General features: G+C 42.8%; 1 protein-coding gene across 7 annotated transcripts in view; it reads left to right on the forward strand.

Moving 5' to 3' along the window:
- The window catches only part of phex (phosphate regulating endopeptidase homolog, X-linked), a 128,697-nt gene that overhangs the window by 78,189 nt on the left and 31,991 nt on the right, over positions 1 to 18,517 (forward strand). For 5 of the 7 annotated variants that reach the window (XR_011341709.1, XR_011341710.1, XM_069889518.1 and 2 more), the window contains exons 13-19: positions 3,191 to 3,268; positions 9,172 to 9,275; positions 10,849 to 10,907; positions 14,101 to 14,155; positions 15,373 to 15,440; positions 15,768 to 15,898; positions 18,241 to 18,306. Coding sequence is in view for 5 of the 7 variants with exons in the window: in XM_069889518.1 (XP_069745619.1) it covers positions 3,191 to 3,268; positions 9,172 to 9,275; positions 10,849 to 10,907; positions 14,101 to 14,155; positions 15,373 to 15,440; positions 15,768 to 15,898; positions 18,241 to 18,306 (561 nt within the window). In the remaining 2 variants the exon portion in view is untranslated. Of the gene's footprint in view, positions 1 to 3,190; positions 3,269 to 9,171; positions 9,276 to 10,848; positions 10,908 to 12,434; positions 12,542 to 14,100; positions 14,156 to 15,372; positions 15,441 to 15,767; positions 15,899 to 18,240; positions 18,307 to 18,517 lie in introns of those variants that run through there. The other 2 variants (XM_069889519.1, XM_069889515.1) reach the window with 2 other exon arrangements.

The following is an 18,517-nucleotide window of genomic DNA, read 5'->3' on the forward strand; positions in this document are numbered from 1 at the left end:
CTTACTTTTTTTTTACCTCAGATTCTAGCTGTGGCAGCCTTTGTCTTCTCATCACCCACTCCACCCTGACTGACTTATCCTCCTCCACCAGACCCCTTGGTTTGTTTTGCCTTTTCTCCCCCTTTGTTCAGCATCTGCTAGTCACTTACCTCTGTTTCATATTTCACCACTCGGTGGTTCACCAAGCCCACATGGGTCCCTGTCTCGCCTCTGTCACTTTGACTACTCTGTAATCCCATTCTTGAGAAAGGTTCTGGCCCAAAACATCACCTCTCCTTTTCTCCCACTGGTGCTGCTTGACCTGCTGAGTACTTCCAGGAGATTGTGTTTACCCAAAGAAAAATGTACATGTTATCAGAAGAATTCATGTTGATTAGTTTGTAGCACAGGATTTATTGACCAGGGAGCATCAGGTTAGTCATGTCCTCACACACACCACTTACAAGTCTCACACACGCCACTGACACATCTCACATGCACCAACACATCCTCACCCACGCCACTGGCGCATCTTCACCCGCACCACAGACACACCCTCACACTAGCCTCCAGATCACTCTTGCCATAGTCGCATACCCATGCCATGTACACACAGCCCCTCACTATTACACCCCTCACAGACAAACATCCCCACAGGGTGATCTCTTAGAAATGTTCAAAATTATGAGAGGAATACATTGGTGAATGCACAAAGTTTTTTGCCTAAAGTAGGGGAATCGATATCCAGAAGACATGGGTTGAAGGTGAGATGGGAGCGATTTAACAGGAACCTGAGCAATAATATTTTTTAATACAGACTGTGATGAGTGTATGGAACAAGCTGTCGAGAAGGTATTTGAGACGAGTTCTATATCAATATTTAAGAATCGTGGATAGGATGTGTTTAGAGTGATACGGGTCAAATGGAGGCAGATGGGATGTATAGCTGGGACATCTTTGTCAGTGTGGGAAAACTGGGCTGAAGGGCCTATTTCCACACTCTTTAACTCCATAATTGCATTCACTAGAGAAGTGGTATTGAGAAAATTGTTAGCTTTGTTCATCAATGTGTCCTCCGGCCCTGACATATTTCATTCTAGTGTCTTAAAAGAAATGGCTTATAAGCTAGTTGATGTTTTTGTCATTTTTTCCTGGACTCAGATAAGACTCCACAACATAGTTAACAAAACTATATTATTCAGAGAAAGGAGGGAGACAAAAAGCAGGAAACTACAGGTCAGTTAGCTTAACATCCATCATGAGGAAAATGTCAAATAATATTATTAAGAATATAATAATAGGGCACTTGGGAAAAGACACGGAAATCAGGCAGTCAGCATGGTTTAATGAAGGAGATTTGTCAGCGTGGTTTAGTGAAGGAGATTCGTCAGCGTGGTTTAGTGAAGGAGATTCATCAGCATGGTTTAGTGAAGGACATTCCTGTTTGATTTCTGAGTTTTTGGGTCATAGTGGATAGAGGAGGATTTCCAGAGGGCAGTTGATAAGGATGCTACATCAAAGGTTCTTTCAGAAAATTAAAACTGGTAGTGTAAGAGGTAACATTTTGCAAGGGTAGAAGACTGATTAGGAGGAAACAGGAAAACCATGAATGGATCTTTTTCATGTCATCAAGATGGAAAAAAAGAATTGATGCTGGGGCCTCAACATAATTTCCAGTGAAATGTATCAACTACCTAAATAAGCCAGCATATCCTTCTCTTTATGGTCAATCCACCTGTGCCTCCAATGTGCTTAAACCTTGCGTGCTTGGGGCTGGATTCATTTCAGCACAGACAAATTCCATGGTTAGCTGTTTGACTACATTATAACAGAGGGGGTAGCGTCCATAACCCAGGACTCTGAGGCATGATCCCCAGTGGAGTACCAGTGCTCTCCTTGGCAATGGAGCTATGCCTGAGGCCAGTTTGGGTCCACTATCATGTTATTGATCACCTGGAATGGAAGGGTTCGAGTTTAATGTGCGGGTTGGGGGAATGACCTTTGCCTCGTGGGGCATACAATTCTGGAAAGTGCTTAGTCTGGGAAGAAATTAGGTCAGCCATGGAACAGTACAATACGGTAGGGACCCTTCAGCCCATGATGATGTGATGACCTATGTAAACTTTCATCAGTCTCATCCTTTCCTCCCTCACAGCCCACTTTTCTTCTATCCACATGCCTAGCTGCCTTTTAAATGTCCTTATTGTATAAGCTTCCACCACCATCAGTGTATTCTGTCCAGCCACCACTCTGTGTAAAAAAAAAACACACCTAGCTCTGACATTTCCCTAAACTTTTCTCCACTCACTTTCCATATAACTAATAACCACTTACAGCACAGAACAGGCCAGTTCGGCCCTACTAGTCCATGCCGTAACAAATCCCCACCCTCCTAGTCCCACTGACCAGCACCCGGTCCATACCCCTCCAGTCCTCTCCTCTCCATGTAACTATCCAGTCTTTCCTTAAATGTAACCAATGATCCCGCCTCAACCACGTCTGCCGGAAGATCATTCCACATCCCTACCATCCTTTGCGTAAAGAAATTTCCCCTCATGTTCCCCTTATAATTTTCCCCCTTCAATCTTAAACCATGCCCTCTAGTTTGAATCTCCCCCACTCTTAATTGAAAAAGCCTATCCACATTTACTCTGTCTGTCCCTTTTAAAATCTTAAACACCTCTATCAAGTCCCCCCTCAATCTTCTATGCTCCAGAGAAAAAAGCCCTAGTCTGCACAACCTTTCCCTGTAACTCAAACCTTGAAATCCTGTCAACATTCTCGTGAACCTTCTCTGCACTCTTCTCTATTTTGTTTATATCTCCTATAATTTGGTGACCAAAACTGTACACAGTACTCCAAATTTGGCCTCACCAATGCTTTGTACAATTTCATCATAACCTCCCTACTCTTGAATTCAATTCTCCGATTTATGAAGGCCAACATTCCAAATGCCTTCTTCACCACACCATCTACCTGAGTGTCAGCCTTGAGGGAACTATTTACCATCACTCCTAAATCCTTTTGTTGCTCTGCACTTCTCAATAGCCTCCCATTTAATGCATATGACCTATTTAAATTTGCCTTTCGAAAATGCCTTTTCAACAGAAGTCCTTTGGTATTGGCCCTGGGAAAAAGGTGACGGCTGTCCAGTGCTACTGTCAACAGTAGTACCATTTACTGTCAGTAATTCCTCTGCTTTTCTTTCCAGGCACAAGCTGTCCTTGCTAAGATCGGCTATCCCAGCTTCATTCTGAATGATGCCTTGATGAATACCATCTCTGAAAATGTAAAGTACCCAAGTTCTGCTTGGCCCCTGGAGCCTTGTTACAGTTGGTGTTTTAGTGTGTTTCCAGTTGCACCATTAGCCAGTGATGCAACTGGAGAAGGATGAGATAGAACTTTAGAACACTACAGCACAGAAAACAGGCCATTTGGCCCTTCTAGTCTGTGCTGACCATTATTCTGCTAGTCTCAATGACCTGCTTCCATTCCATAGTCCTCCAGACCTCTCCCATTCATGTATCTATCCAATTTATTCCTAAAACTTAAGCCCACATTCACCACATCAGATGGCAGCTCATTCCACACTCCCACCACTCTCTGTGAAGCAGTCCCCCTAAATCTTTCCCCTTTCACCCTAAAGCTATGTGGTCTCATGCTTATCTCCTCCAATCTTAGTGGAAAAAGCCTACAGACATTCTCTCAGTCCATACCTCATAATCTTGTAGACCTCGATCAAATCTTCCCTCATTCTTCTTCGTTCCAAAGAATAAAATCCTAACCTGTTTAATCTTTCCATGTAACTCAACTCCTGAAGAGCTGGAAACATCTTAGTAAATCTTCTCTGCACTCTTTCAATCTTATTGATATCCTTCCTGTAGTTAGGTGACCAGAACTGCACACAATATTCCAAATTTGACTTTAATCTTGGTAGGAACATACAAACTCTGCACTCTCAAAAGTTCACCTTTGAAGGCCTTCTACTTACTGGACACAACCTTGCCAGAAAAGAACTTATCCAAATCCACTCTTCCTAGATGCTTTCTCATTTCCACAAAATTGGCCTTTCTCAATTTAGAACCTCAGTTTGAGGACCAAACATATCCTTATTCATAATTAACTTAAAACTAATGACATTATGGTCACATATCAAAATATTCACCTACCCATACTTCTGTCACCTGACCTGCCTGATTCTATAATAGGAGATCAGGTATTGCATCCTCTCTCATTGGTACCTCTATATATTGGTTTAGAAAATTTTCCAGGACACATTTGACAAACTCCAAGCCATCCAGACCTTTTGCAGTATGGGAGTCCCAGTCAACGTGTGGAAAGTTAAAATCTCCTACTATCACAGCTTTCTGTTTCTTACATCGGTCTGCTATCTCCATGCAGATTTTCTCCTCCATTTCTCTCTGACTATTGAGTGGTCTATAATACAACCCTATTAGCGTGGTCACACCTTCCCCGTTCCTCAGCTCCACCCATATGGCCCCTATAGACGAGCCCTCTGGGCTGTCATATCTACATGCTGCTGTGATATTTTCCCTAACTAGCAATGCAACTCTTCCCCTTTCAACCCTCCCCCTCTATCACGTCTGAAATAATGAATCCCTGGAACATTGAGCTGCCCCTCCTGCAACTAAGTGTCACTAATAGCAATAATGTCATAATCCCACATGGCAATCCACGCCCTGAGATCAATTGCCTTACTGACAATACCCCTTACATTGAAATAGATGCACCTGAAGAGATTTCTATCACATACAAACCTTTGATTTCTGTCTGTACATGCAGTGTCCGCATGACCTTTATCCTCCTCCGCCTCACTATTTGCTCTAATGCTCTGGTTCCCTTCCCCCTGCAAATCTAGTTTAAACCCCCTGGAGCAGCTCTAGCAAACCTACCCGTAAGGACGCTAGTCCCCCTCCAGTTCAGGTGCAAACAATCCCATTAGAACAGGTCCCACTTCCCTGGAACAGATCCCAAATGTCCAGAAACATGAAAACCTCCTTCCTGCACCTTCTCCTTAGCCCTTGTGAGCATTTATTATGGCTGGGGAAATAAATGAAAGGGGAACTTTGTGTTTTGGAAAGCTAGTGTGGTTTTTATTTTCAAAACCCATATTGGTTTTCCGAAAATAAAGATGCCTCAGATTCCCCTGAATTGATTTTCAAATTGTTAATGAGGGTGAACATGAAGTAGCTCAGTTAGCTTTTCCCCAATGGGATTTCAATACTGGATTAAATGTCTCTGCAATGATATCCATCGATCTGGTACTTGCAGGGAGCAACCTCAGAAGATTGATCCTGTGCATGTTGCCCTCAGTCTCGCACTCCTAGATTGGAGTGCAATGCCTAAGACTCTTCAAATAAAAATGCTTTAAAATAACAACTGAGGACATCAAGATAACTACTTCCTCCCATCACCATTTAGAATTCCCCTTTTCAACCCTTCAACTGTGTGTGGGTCAGCAGAGCACCAAATCACTATAAACAATAATTACCCACGTAAGAAATAGGAGTAGGATACACCACACCCTTGGAACAAGAATGGGTTTGAGCCATCTAGTAACTTATAGTTGATCAAATCTTGGCCTCGTGTCGACTTTCCCACCTGTCCCTCATCACCTGATAGACTAATAATCTGCCCTTCTCCACTTCGACCGTATGGAGTCACTGTCTCTCCACAACTCTCCGAGTGAAGAGTTGCAAATATTCACCATCTCCCGCGAGAAGTTCCTTCCTGTCAAGGCCTGATAATTCTGTCCACCATTTCCAGTTACCCAAGTATTCAGAATCCTTTTGCAAAAATGAAACTGTTGGCCAATCTTGGACAAAATAGTTACCTAATAACCCAGAAATCTGGATAATTAATCAGCCTAAGGAGTTTGTCAGATGGGCTACATGTCTTTTCATTTCCTCTTCTTAGCTCTTCAGGCCCTGACAGATCATTAGAATAACATAAATCCGTCAGTGAGGGGAACAGCTAGTTGAGCATCCTGTTCAGTTTGGGACTGCAGCAGAAAGTATTTTATAAATCAGTTATTCCCACCCTGTTGAGGACTAGATGGGTACAGGACAAAGGGATAGATTTGCCATTACAGTGTTGTTTATCAAGAAATTTTTTTTTCCAATTGCACTGTCTTTGAATTAGCTCCGGTCAAGTTTACCTCCCGCAGTTGGCCATCTTATTGAGCACAAACCAGAGGGACTACACTTGGTTGCGATTAATGTCTAAGTTCCCAAAGCCAATGGGTTCCATTTAAAAACGGGATGCTTTCAATTTAGCCATGCCTGGTGGTCATTATTGCACAACAGCCACATTCAAGGCGCTCAGGAGTTTCTCTTACCATCCAGGTTAACCTTGAACTAGTAGCTTCCATGATTAATTTTATCCAAAGAAGCAAACCTCCACTTTCTCCCTCAGAACTCTTCATAAACAAAACACTGTGAACAGCTCCTGCAGAGATCTGAATTTTCGACTGAGAATTTGGATTCTTTACCTTAACGTACTAACTCTGCTGTCAATCCAGGTGTATTCTGATCAATGCTTCTCAATATTGTGTTAATTAGTTGACTGTGCAAATGCTGAGAGATTGTTTTGAAGTATTGATTAGAATGGTGGGAACGGTTGCACCGATGGAATGATGGAACACTGATGGAGACCACTCAGCCTGTAACGTCCATATCAGTGGAATGAGGCCTTCAGTCTCATCCACCATTCCAGCACCTGGTTGGTACCCCTGTGGGTAACAGCTCTTCAAGCATGAATCCCAATCCCGTTTAAATGTGAGGAAGATCTCCACCTCTCCCACCCTTTCAGTCAGTATTCCAGATTACCACCATTCTCTGGGTGAAGAGGATTGTTTTCAATATCTTACTTTCACCAATCATTTTGAATCTGAGGTTCTTGTTTTTAAACTTGCTGCTGAGGGTTGACTGCACAATCTAGGCTCCTCATTAACTCTCAACCTAACTTATTCAGCGCATTTACTAGCTAATCCAGAAGGTTAGTGGTGGGCATTTTAACATGCTTAAATGTAGTCTGTACATGGAATTTGGACAGTATTTCTTTGAGTCGTCTGTTTATAATTCTGATTTGGACTCATCAACTGGTGAGTGTCAGGAGCTGTACATTGCTTCAGGGGAGTTTAAAAGGGAAGCAAGCAGCGATTGGTGGGAGCCAGTAGCAAATGAGAAGAAGGGAAGCTCAAGCAGAGTGGCCAATATGTAATGGTTCAGTGTAGGAGGGGAGAGTTAGAGACTTTGGCGAGTATAGGTTGAGGACGTGCTACAGGTAAGGTCAGGTAATATCTTTTCATGGTTATCCAGAGTAGTAGTAGAGGACAGTGGAACGCTCCAATAGCAGCATGTGGGAAGTCTGGGCAGCACAAGGGTCCCAGATTTGTAACTACACCTACAAAAGATCCACCCAGCTGCAGATCCTTACAGACCGTGTTAGGGAACCGGAGCTGGATGAACTCTGGATCATTTGGGAGGCAGTCTCACCTAAGAGGCAAGAGGAAGGTGACTGTTAGGAGAGGGAAGGGGTATAGGTTTATGAGTGCAGAACACCCTTGTGGCCGTTCCCCTTTGGATACTGCTGGGAGGGATGACCTAGCTGGGCAAGGCAGTAGCCAGATTGTTAGCCTTGTGGTTGTCTCTGAGCCTCGGAAAGGAAGGGGATTTGATAGTGAGGGGAACAGCTAGGAGATTCTGCAGCTGAAACAGAGACTCCAGGATAATGTGTTGCCTACTATGTGTTCATGTCCAGGATGTCTCTGAGCAATTTCCGAATATTCTTAAGGGGAAGGGTGATCAGCCAGAGGACATGGTACATATTGGTACAAATGACAGAGGCACAAGAAGGGTAGAGGTCATGCAGAATAAGTTTAGGGAATTAGGTGGAAAATCAGGAGCTCCAAGATGGTAATCTCTGGATTAGCCCCAGTTCTATAAGCTTGGGAAGGTCTGAATAGGAAGATGGTACATGCAGACAAATGAATGGCTGATGAGATATTGCAGGGGTCAGGGTTTCAAGTTCATGGATCATTGGAACCTTTTCTGGGGAAGGGGTAACCTGTACCAGTGGGGTGGGTCGCACCTGAACTGGCGGGAAACCAATATCCTTGCAGAGAACTTTGCTAATGCTGTTGGTCAGGGGAGGGGGGGTAAACTAGATTCTCAGAGGGATACAAACCAAAATGAAGAGGAAGAACCAGTTGGCGCACAAGTAGGGACAGCTGGTAGAGAGTATGTGTGGAAGGACAGGCAGAGAGGGCAAAGTTACACCCATGAGGATGAGTTGCAATGAAACAGGGACACTGAGTCAAAAAAAGTAACAAATGTGCTAAAGGTTTTGTATTTAAATCCATACAGCATAAGAAATAAAGTGGTGACCTTGTAGTACAGCTACAGTTTGGTAGGTATGATGTTGTGGTCATCACCGAGTCATGACGTCGGACTCTGAACCCTCTCCTTGGCCTACACCAGAGATTGCGATGCCCAAGTACTGATTCCAAACCCTCCCCTGTCCCTTTGGCCACACACACCCTAACAGAATGACTATCAATATTCATAGATGAGAAATAAAAATGTATGAATTCTTAAAAGAAATCAACTCAGCATTACTACATTGTGTTTGGAGCAAGAAGACTGTCAGTCATTATTGTTGCGAGATTTCAAAATCTCCACCACTGCAGCAGTAGTAATAAACCACTTGAAGACTCCCTTATGCATAACCTGAAGTTTAGCTGGATAGGGCCCCTCTCCTGTAGGCTCGTCTTGACCTCCTTGAAGGTGTCCTTAAGGCTTTGCAATCTCGGGCTACAGTCGGGAAATATGTAAATCCTGTTATTTTCATAGTGAATCTCTCCTTTTTGCTTGGCCAGGAGCATAATCTTTTGTTCTTAAAGTTGAGGAGCTTTGCAATTCTAGATCTTGGTCTCCATGAGACATCACCACTGGTGGGGGGTTTCCCAAGTGGTGGGCTCTATATTTGCATCCTTAATGATGCACACTTGCTGAGCTGCAAGTTGCCCAGGAATGGAAAGAAGGGTTGACCAGTTCTCTTTTTGACAGGCAGGGTTACAATGGGCTGAATGACCCCTTGCCTTACTGCATCTTGTCTTGACTGGTTTATTATTTGGAGCACTCACGTTATTTATCCTCTCCCTTTTCACAGATGACAGTTTTGACAACAGACTACTTTGGGAATGTGCTGAGGTCACTGCATTTCATAGCCCAGTTTAATTTTGGAAGCCTAAGGAGCCATGTTTCAAAGACAGAGTGAGTGTGTCAATACTGCTAGTCTCTACCTTTTCACATCCCACCTTTCAAATGGCTTTCCTGTCCAAACGTCCTTTAAATGCTATAATTGTCCCTACCACCTCCTCTAGCAGCTCGTTCCACAAACCCACCACCCTTAGCATGAACAAAGTGCCGCTCTGGTCCTTTTTAAAAAAAATTATTTTTCAATTTATCTAAAACATAGTATCACATCTGAAAAAACTATTCTTTTTCACATATTTGCACTTTCTTTTAGTATAATTCACTTCTCAGATGCAAGCACTATGTCAGCTTTACTTCCAATTTGCTTCCCTTCCCCCAGAACTTTAAAAAAATTAAACAAAAGTGAAAAACAGAAAAATGGTTAAAAAAGATGAAATTCAGCATCCCACCAGTCTCTCTAATCTATTTCCACTCCTTGAGGAGCTTCACAGCTATGTATTTTGTTGGCTTTTTAGAACTGTGGGCTGTTATAACTGCGCACCAAAGTGCTCTTGATAAGATTGACGTATTTTGGCAAAAGTATCATACATATTTCTTAAATTATATGTGATTTTCTCCACGGGCATGTAGATCTGCATCTCCATGGTCCCATCGAGTGATGAGCAGTGGGGAGTGAGACTTCCTGGTGATTGCAATGCATTTTTTTGCAACTGACCGGGTAATATCTACAAATTTAGTTTGGAATTTAGTTAATGTTCTGCCCACATCCTCTAGGTTTCCCAATAAATAGAGGTCCAGATCTAGCGGGAAATCTTCTCATTATCCTAGTTAATATATTAGATCATTCCAACCAAAAGGATCTCAACAGCGTTGGTCCTGGTCCATGTGGAGCACATAAACGAAACAATTTCTAATCCACACCTGAAGCACATTTCCAATATCTTTGATTTTCCTTTATGTAATTTTTGTGGTGTGAAGTATAATTGGTGTAAGAAATTATATTGTACCAATCTTAGTCTGACGCTGATCACCGATGTTACACTCTGGTCCCTTTTACCCCTCACCTTAGAGAGTTTCAGGCATATTGGCCAAAAATCCTCTCGAGATAGGCATAAGCAGGGGATTCGTAAAGCATAGAACAGTATTACGGGCTTTTGGACCACAATGTTGTAAACCTACTCCACGATCAATCTAACTCTTCCCAAACTCACAGCCTGTAATCATCCATTTTTCTTACATCCATGTGTCTATCTTAGAGTCTTTTAATGGCAGGTTGCACCACCACCTCCAGCACTCTCTTTAAAAAAAAATGTCTCCTCTAAACTTTCCTCCATTCACCTTAAACAAATGTCCTCTGGTATTGGCCATTGGTGCCTGGGGAAATAGATGCTGGCTGTCCACCCTATCATGCTTTTTGTACTCTTGTTTTTCTATATTCATTTGTCTCTTCTTCCATTGCTCCAAAGAGAAAAGCCCCAGCTCACTCAACCTTTCATCATAAGACTTGTTCTCCAATCAGGGCAGCAACCTGCTAAATTTATTTTGCCCTCTGTCTAAAGCTTCCACTAAGGTCTGCCCAGATTATTGTCCAATATGTTTACCTAATGTTACTGTGTACTTTTTTGCACAGGTGGTTCACAGAACCCACCGTCGTAAATGCCTTCTATTCACCAACAACCAATCAGATTCGTGAGTACTTTGCCTTTCAGTTGGTTAAAGCTCTGGTTGTCAAGTATAATATTTGTATACTGTGTATAGTATTGTGTGGAAAGAATCAGGCAGCCATCAGTGACCCTCACCTCATTTACCACCTGCTTGATGGCTGATGAGTCAGCAGAATTGATGGACACTGAGAAAGTTCCTAATTTCGTCGATTATGCTGGATCTGTGCCAACCACTTCACTCCTGTCCTCAGAATCAGGGACCAGATCTCCACAAGCAAATGCTGAATATTCACTGTGAAAACAGCAATTGCCAGGAATACTCCATGGGTTAGATAGAGAGATCGAGAAAGGGGAGAGAACTACTGGAGAGAGACCAAGTGAATTTAAGGTCAGGGTGGAAGTTAACAGCAAAATGGATGATGAGCTCATGATGGGTGCAGGAGGTAGCACCTATGTTGTTGTCAATATAATGGAGGAAGAGTTCTGGGGCCTTGCCTGTGTAGGCTTGCACCATGGATTGTCCACACATGCAATGAAAAAATTACCTATGGCTACACATTTGACTTGGAGAAAATAAGCTGGAGGAACTCGGGTGTTTCAGAAGAGAGACGTCTCTTAAATAGTTGCAGGTTCTTTCACACTGAAGTCAACAAGAAAGGAAACTAGACAGAATGCAAAGTGAGTGGTCACCATCAATATCTTTGAGGACACCACTGACCAGAAGCCCAATTGGACCAGCCACATAAACAGAGTGGCTGCAATAGCAGGTGAGGGGCTGGGTCTCTTGCGGAGAGTGACTGACCTGATCTCACATACTCTTCTGCTATTTGCAAGGCACAAGTTAGGAGTGTGATCAAACCTTCTCCACTTGCCTGGAAGTGAGAGGAGTGGGAAAGGAATGATTGATGGACAAAGATTTAATATTGGTACTTCATGGCAGGAAAATTGAATTTTATTAGTATTAAAAATATTAATGGAATTCAGAATCCAATAAAACAAAAAAAATTGTTAAATTATATGAAAAAGATTAAAGTAGATATAGCTTTTTTTGCAGGAAACTCATTTGACTGAAACAGAACATGGAAAATTAAAATGAGATTGGGTTGGATCTGTATTGTCTTCTTCATTTAATTCCAAGGCCAGAGGAGTAGCAATATTAATAAATAAAAATTTAACAATTAAAATATTGGATACAACTATAGATAAAGCAGGGAGATATGTAATGATTAATTATAAAATTTATTCATAAATTGGACATTAATGAATATATATGCACCAAATGTGGATGATGGGAAATTTATTCAAGATATTTTTATGCAATTATCAAGTACCCAGGGGAAAATAATAATAGGTGGAGATTTTAATTTTACTTTTGATTCAAAACTAGATAGATCAGGTGGAAATATTGTTAAACAATAAAGTAGTTAAAATCGTGACAGATTTAATGAATGAGATGAGACTTGTTGATGGAGGAAAGTTCATCCTAATGATAGGGACTATTCTTTTTATTCTTTTCGACATAATTTGTATTCACATATTGATACGTTTTTAGTCTCTACAGAATTACAAGCTAGAGTTCAGAAGATTGAATATCAAGCAAGAATATTATCGGATCATTCACCTTTAGTGATGTCAATTGCGTTGGAAGAAGAACAAAATGTAGGGAATAGATGGAGATTAATACAGTACTTTTAAAGAGGAAGGACTTTTGTGAATTTATGAGACAACAGATAAAGGTTTTTTCTAGAAATTAATGAACACTTAGTAGCAAATAAATTTATTATATGGGACTAGAATGGGACGTTTTTATTTAAAGTATTGAATGTTTTCAGAATTCCAAATGATTTTATAAATTGGATAAGAGCTTTGTATAATCATCCAAAAGCTAAGGTGGTCACAAATAGGCAAATATTTACCCTTTTCCATTAGACAAGGATGTCCATTATCACCATTTTTATTTGCATTGGCTACAGAAGTGATAAGAAGAGATGATGAAATTAAGGGTTTTATGAGAGTGGAAGTACAGCGCTGCTTGGCAACCTGTCCCAATACTGATGGCCGTATAGGCTTTAATGTCCTGTTAAAGGAGCCTACAGTGTTTTTTATTTACATTCTGCAACCACTGTTGCTGTGGCAGAGCCTGTGCTGAGTGGTGAACCATGAAGGGTTGAAGACTCCTGGGGAGAAGCGGATTGATGTAGGACACCTGAAATGGGAAGAACACCTCCTCCCATGCCCTGTTGAGAAGGAGAAGCATAGGAGATGATCCTATAGGATGGTGACCACGGCAGCAGACTAGCGAGGGGCTCAGCGGCCAAAGGAACCACACAGGTTGTGGGCTGCTGGATACTGGCTCATGGGAACTAGGTATTAGGGATTCGAGAGAATGCTGAGGGCAAGAAGGGCTCTCAGGCACTGAAGGTTTCCTGATCGTATCGGAGGTTTGGATCTGGAGCTCATGATGCTGATGGTTTGAACTGGGGTCGGTGCAGCTTCAGAGGCTATGGTGAATCCACAGACACTCAGTGTCTCTGAAGGAACCCTTTTGTTTCTCTTTCTCCTGTTGTTCTCCTATTGCAGACTCTTTGTTTGCCTTATGGCAAATAAGAATTGAAGTATATCATGCACAGGATATTACATTTTATAGCATGAGAATTAAAGAAACCTTTGAATCTTTGAACTTTGACCATGTACCTTCTACAAAAGTACACAGTAGTTACTCAAACAAGGCTCAACCACCCACACCTCTGAAACCCACAATCCCTGCCAACTGGGCAAAGACAACAGGTGAATGGAAACACCGCTACCTCCAAGTTCTCCTTCCAGTCACGCATCGCTCCGACTTTCCCATTCTTTCGTTGTCACTGGATTTAAATCATGGAACTCTCTCTCCAACAGCACAGCGGGAGCCCCTTCACCTGAACTGCAACTGTTCAAGGAGGACCTCACCTTCTCAGTTCAGATGGTCAATAAATGCTGGCATTTCTGATGACACTCAGATTTCCAAAACAGAAAGGAAAAGTTTGCTATTGCCCCTTAAACCACTCTGCCCACAGCCACCTCCATACTCGTGTCTGTAACTGTGGGTGGAATGCACTCAGTGTCCTGATGATGAGACTATTGTCATACACCTTGTACAATGTGTATGTGCTCTGCAGGGGAACTATCTCTTTTGAAACCCACAGTCTAACACTTGCCCTTTTCTGTTCCAATTCCAGAATTTCCAGCAGGAGAGCTCCAAAAGCCATTCTTTTGGGGAGAATTATATCCTTTGTAAGTAGTGTTTTTTTTCTCTCTGTAATTTCTTTGATTCAACACACTACCACAAAGTTAACACGAGCTCCTGTTATTGTTCAGTGTTTTTTGCCCAGCGCATCCCTCGGCCCTCGATGTATTGTTTGTTGCCTGGTTCACCATCTTTGTCCTCAACTGCCTGTCTTTTAACCACAAGATGGCTACAGTGGATAAGGGGACCATTCAATCCATTGGCCTCCACTGGCTCTATAAAAGAAAACCAGCTGGTCCTATCTCCACATCCTTTCCAAACGTAAAGCCTTGTACATTCTTTTGGATACTTCTCCAGCACCAGTTTTAAGGCTACATTTGAACCTGGCCCTATTGCTGATCAGACCCAACTACTCTCTGGGAATGGATGCCTGGAACAGGCTGCCATGAATTGTTATGGAACATTTAAACAGGGGTGGCCAACCTTTAATTTTTAATTTCGACCCACAGCACGGGAACAGGCCATTTCAGCCCACGAGTCTGTGCTGCCCAATTAACCTACACCCTTGGTATGTACTCGTGGGCCAAAATGGCTGTATGTCTAAATTAAAAGGTTGGCCACCCCTGACTTAAGAGGCTTCCAGAGAAACACATGAATATAAAGGGGATCCAGAATATGGATCAAGTGCGATCTACAAGAATTTGGCAGTAGATGTATGAAAATCCAGAGTGCTTGGGTCGGTCTGGATATTTGGATTTTCCGGATTCTCAGGCAGTACTTTTTTAAATTCAAACTTAAGGAGGAATAAAGAAGAGATAAACAGGTACATTTTGATAGTTTATTCATTAGTAAATACAACATGCTTTATTTATGAAAACAAGCAGTTCTTTGACAATAAAAATGCCACTGTGCTTCTGTGGCACTTGAACGTGCACATACGCACACAAAAGCCCGCTAAATTTTAAAAGTTTGAGACGATTTGAAAAGTCTGGATTCTCAGATGGTCCGACTTTCTGGCATCTGGATTTTTGGACTTCTACTGTAGTTTGATTTGGACATCATGTTCAACAGAAACACCACATGGACTGAGGGGCCCGTTCGATTGTGTACTGTTTGATGTTCTATAATCCACAATGTAATTGAGGGGGTGGAGGTGACAGGGAGAGTTGAGGACTGGAGTTATCGAAGGAGGCTTCCCTTTTACCCTTATTGTCTGATACTGTGGAGAGTAATGTCCTTGATAGTTTCACTGTTGTGATTCTAGGTCTATCAGTTATGGTGCCATTGGTGTCATTGTTGGACACGAGTTCTCACATGCCTTTGACGACAGGGGTAAGTGTCACTGGCCTGAATCAATTCCGTTGAAAGTTGTTTGATTCAACTGGTGAATTGTAAATGAACAAACCTCAGCCCAGAAACATGTAAGTTTTAACCTCTTCCAGCAGACCCCACTGATCTCTCTGTTTTTGTATCCCATTCGAATTCTTCCTCCCAGAATGGAATGCTTCATATTTCTCACTGTTGCACTCCACCTGCCATCCCTCCGATCATTGCCCCAGCCAGTCTACAGCTCCTCCTGTCCATTACCAACCTCCACACCTCTGAACTTGGTGTTGAGACAAGTTCCTGCCAGTTTAATCATTTGATTTCATTTCATAGGTCGAAAATATGATAAAAATGGAAACCTGCATCAGTGGTGGAGTAACGCCTCAATCTCAAACTTTAAGGCCAAAGCTGATTGCATGGTGAAGCAGTACAATGACTACTACTGGCCTCTGGCTGGGCTGAAGGTAAAGCTTGTAGTCAGTCTCAGGGCTGCAGGTTCTATGCATGAAGAACATGGCAGCCAAAACCCCTTGCTTCATTCCCTCTCGCCCTCTCCATCTTGTTCCTTCCTTGCCCCCTCCATCTTGTTTCTTCCTCATTCCCCTTCATCCCATTCCCCATATCGCCCCCCCCCCCTCTCCACACACTATTTCACCCTTGTTTCTATTTTATCCTCTGTGAATTTATAGCAATCTCTGGATTCCTGCATTTTTCACATTCCCATTATTTCAGTCCTGGAAAATTCAGCATCCACAATCCAGTGATCTGCTACTTCCTCCCTGCGTCTATGCTCCTTAACACCAGCCCCCCCCCCTCCCCACACCAAGAAAGATTTGCCTGCATTTGGTTCATATTATTCCATGCCATTGCTATCTATGTATTCTGTCCAATTGCCTTATGAATGCTGTAATTATACTCACTGCTACAGGTTAGCAGCTCATTCCAGATATGTAAAATGAAGTAAAACGATTGCCCTTCAGGTGCCTCTTAAATCTTTCCCCTCTGCTTTCCTGTTCTGGAAAAAGACACTGAGCATTCATTTTATCTAGCCCCCTCATGATTTTATAAGCCTCCATAAGATCAGCTGCCAACCTTCTTTGCTCTGGAGAATAAAGACCCAGCCTATCCGACCTCTCCCTATAACTTAATATCCCAGAGAATCTTCTCTGCACACCTTCCAATTTATTGATGTACCGTAAAGATTGAGGGCTTCTGTGAACAGTATTGGAGGGATATGCATGGTTAAGGAGAAAACACCTTAAAAGAATCAGTGTGGAAAATATGAACATCTAAGTGTATATGATGAAGCAGGAGAAAGTGGTAGAGAGGATTAGAGTGGCAACTGAAAGCACAGTGGGAGGAAGTGGAAGCAAGGTGGAGATTGGCAATGTGCCAATGTTCATTCTGTGCAAGAGCAGAGAGTGCCAATCCTCAACATGCTGGTGGAGGGGGGCCTATCGGATTGAGGCAAGGAATCTTCCATGCCACCCCCAAGAAGATGGGTAGAGCGGGCACAGAGTCCCAGCATGGGAATAGGCCCTTCAGCCCATCTTTTCAAGCTGTCCATACTGGTCCCATTTACCCATGTAAGCCCATATCCCTCAAAACCTTCTCATGTACCTGTATAAATGTCTTCTGAACATTAGAGTTGTCCCCAACTCTGCCACTTTCTCTGGCAGATCAATCCATGCACCTGCCACCTCTGTGTGAAGAAGCACACCATTTTTACATTTCTCGTCTCTCACCTCAAATCAATGCCCTCTAGTTTTAGACTCCTACACTGGGAAAGAAACTGTGACCATTCACCTTATTTATGACACTCACACTTTTATAAACTTCTGTAAGATCCCTCCAGCCTCCTACGCTCTAGGGAGAATGTCCTGATTTATCCAGCCTCATTTCAAGTTTTAGTGACAAATTTTATGAATCTTTTCTGCACCCTTTCAGCTTAATAATATATTTCCTATTTAGCACCATGTGGTCTCACCAACATCTTGTACAGTTCAAAGCATAGAACAGTATAGCACATGCCCTTCGGCCCAGGATATTGGGCCAGCATATATAAACCTATTGCATGATCAATCTAACCCTTCCCTCCCTCACAGCCCATAACCCCCTATTTTTCCTTCAACTTTGTGCCTATCTGAAAATCTTTTGAATGTCCTGATTGCTCCAGCCTCCACCACCCCCGTCGGCAGTGCATCCAAGGCATCCACCACTCTCTGTGTGAAAAACCCAACTCCTTATGCCTCCTTTAAACGTTCCTCCATTCACCTGAAACTGGATCTGGTGTTGGCCATTGTTGCTCTGAAGAAAGGTGCTGGCTGTCTACTTTATCGATGCCTCTTGTAATCTTGTCCACCTCTATTTTTGATGCCTTAACTCACTCAACCGTTCCTCTTAAGACACATTCACTAATCCGCGCAGCATCTTGGTAAATTTCCTCTGCTTAGCTGCATCTCCTTATGACATCTCTGCTCAGTGCCCTGACTGATGAAGGCAAATGTTCCAAAAGCCTTCTTCTCCACTCTGTCCACCTGCTTCACCACTTTCCTGGACGGATGTCCACCGCTGCACCTTTGCCTTGGAGAGAGTAAGTGGCTAAAGGATGAGTTCAGCCAGTGAATGAGGGTGGTGGAGAGAGCCTGAGAGAAAGAAAATCTTGCCTCTGAACAATGTAAAGGATGTCTGTGTCAGTTATTCCCTTACAATGTACCTGAGCTGCAAGATGGGATCCATTATTGGATTAAAATTGCAATCGAAATGTGTGCCACTAAACCCTGGATCTTAATCTTGTGCCTTGTAGGTTAAGGGAGAGCAAACATTAGGAGAGAACATTGCTGACAACGCTGGTCTCCGCCAGGCCTTCAGGGTAGGCTGACGCCATTAACATTGACAAGGTTTTCCCCCAGGTATTCTCTCGCAGCACCCGGTAATGTAAATCCGAGTTCAGGTTCTCCCAACAGTAGAGCTGTCTGCAGCGTCAGGAAATCTACAGAGATAATTCAACCAAAGGAACCTGATGCAGCGACCTACCCCGCACCTGCCTGTGATCCATCATCTCGCCATGAAAACTCCCACCA

The sequence above is a fragment of the Narcine bancroftii genome, chromosome 7 (assembly GCF_036971445.1).
Source record: "Narcine bancroftii isolate sNarBan1 chromosome 7, sNarBan1.hap1, whole genome shotgun sequence".
NCBI classification, from domain to species: Eukaryota; Metazoa; Chordata; class Chondrichthyes; order Torpediniformes; family Narcinidae; genus Narcine; species Narcine bancroftii.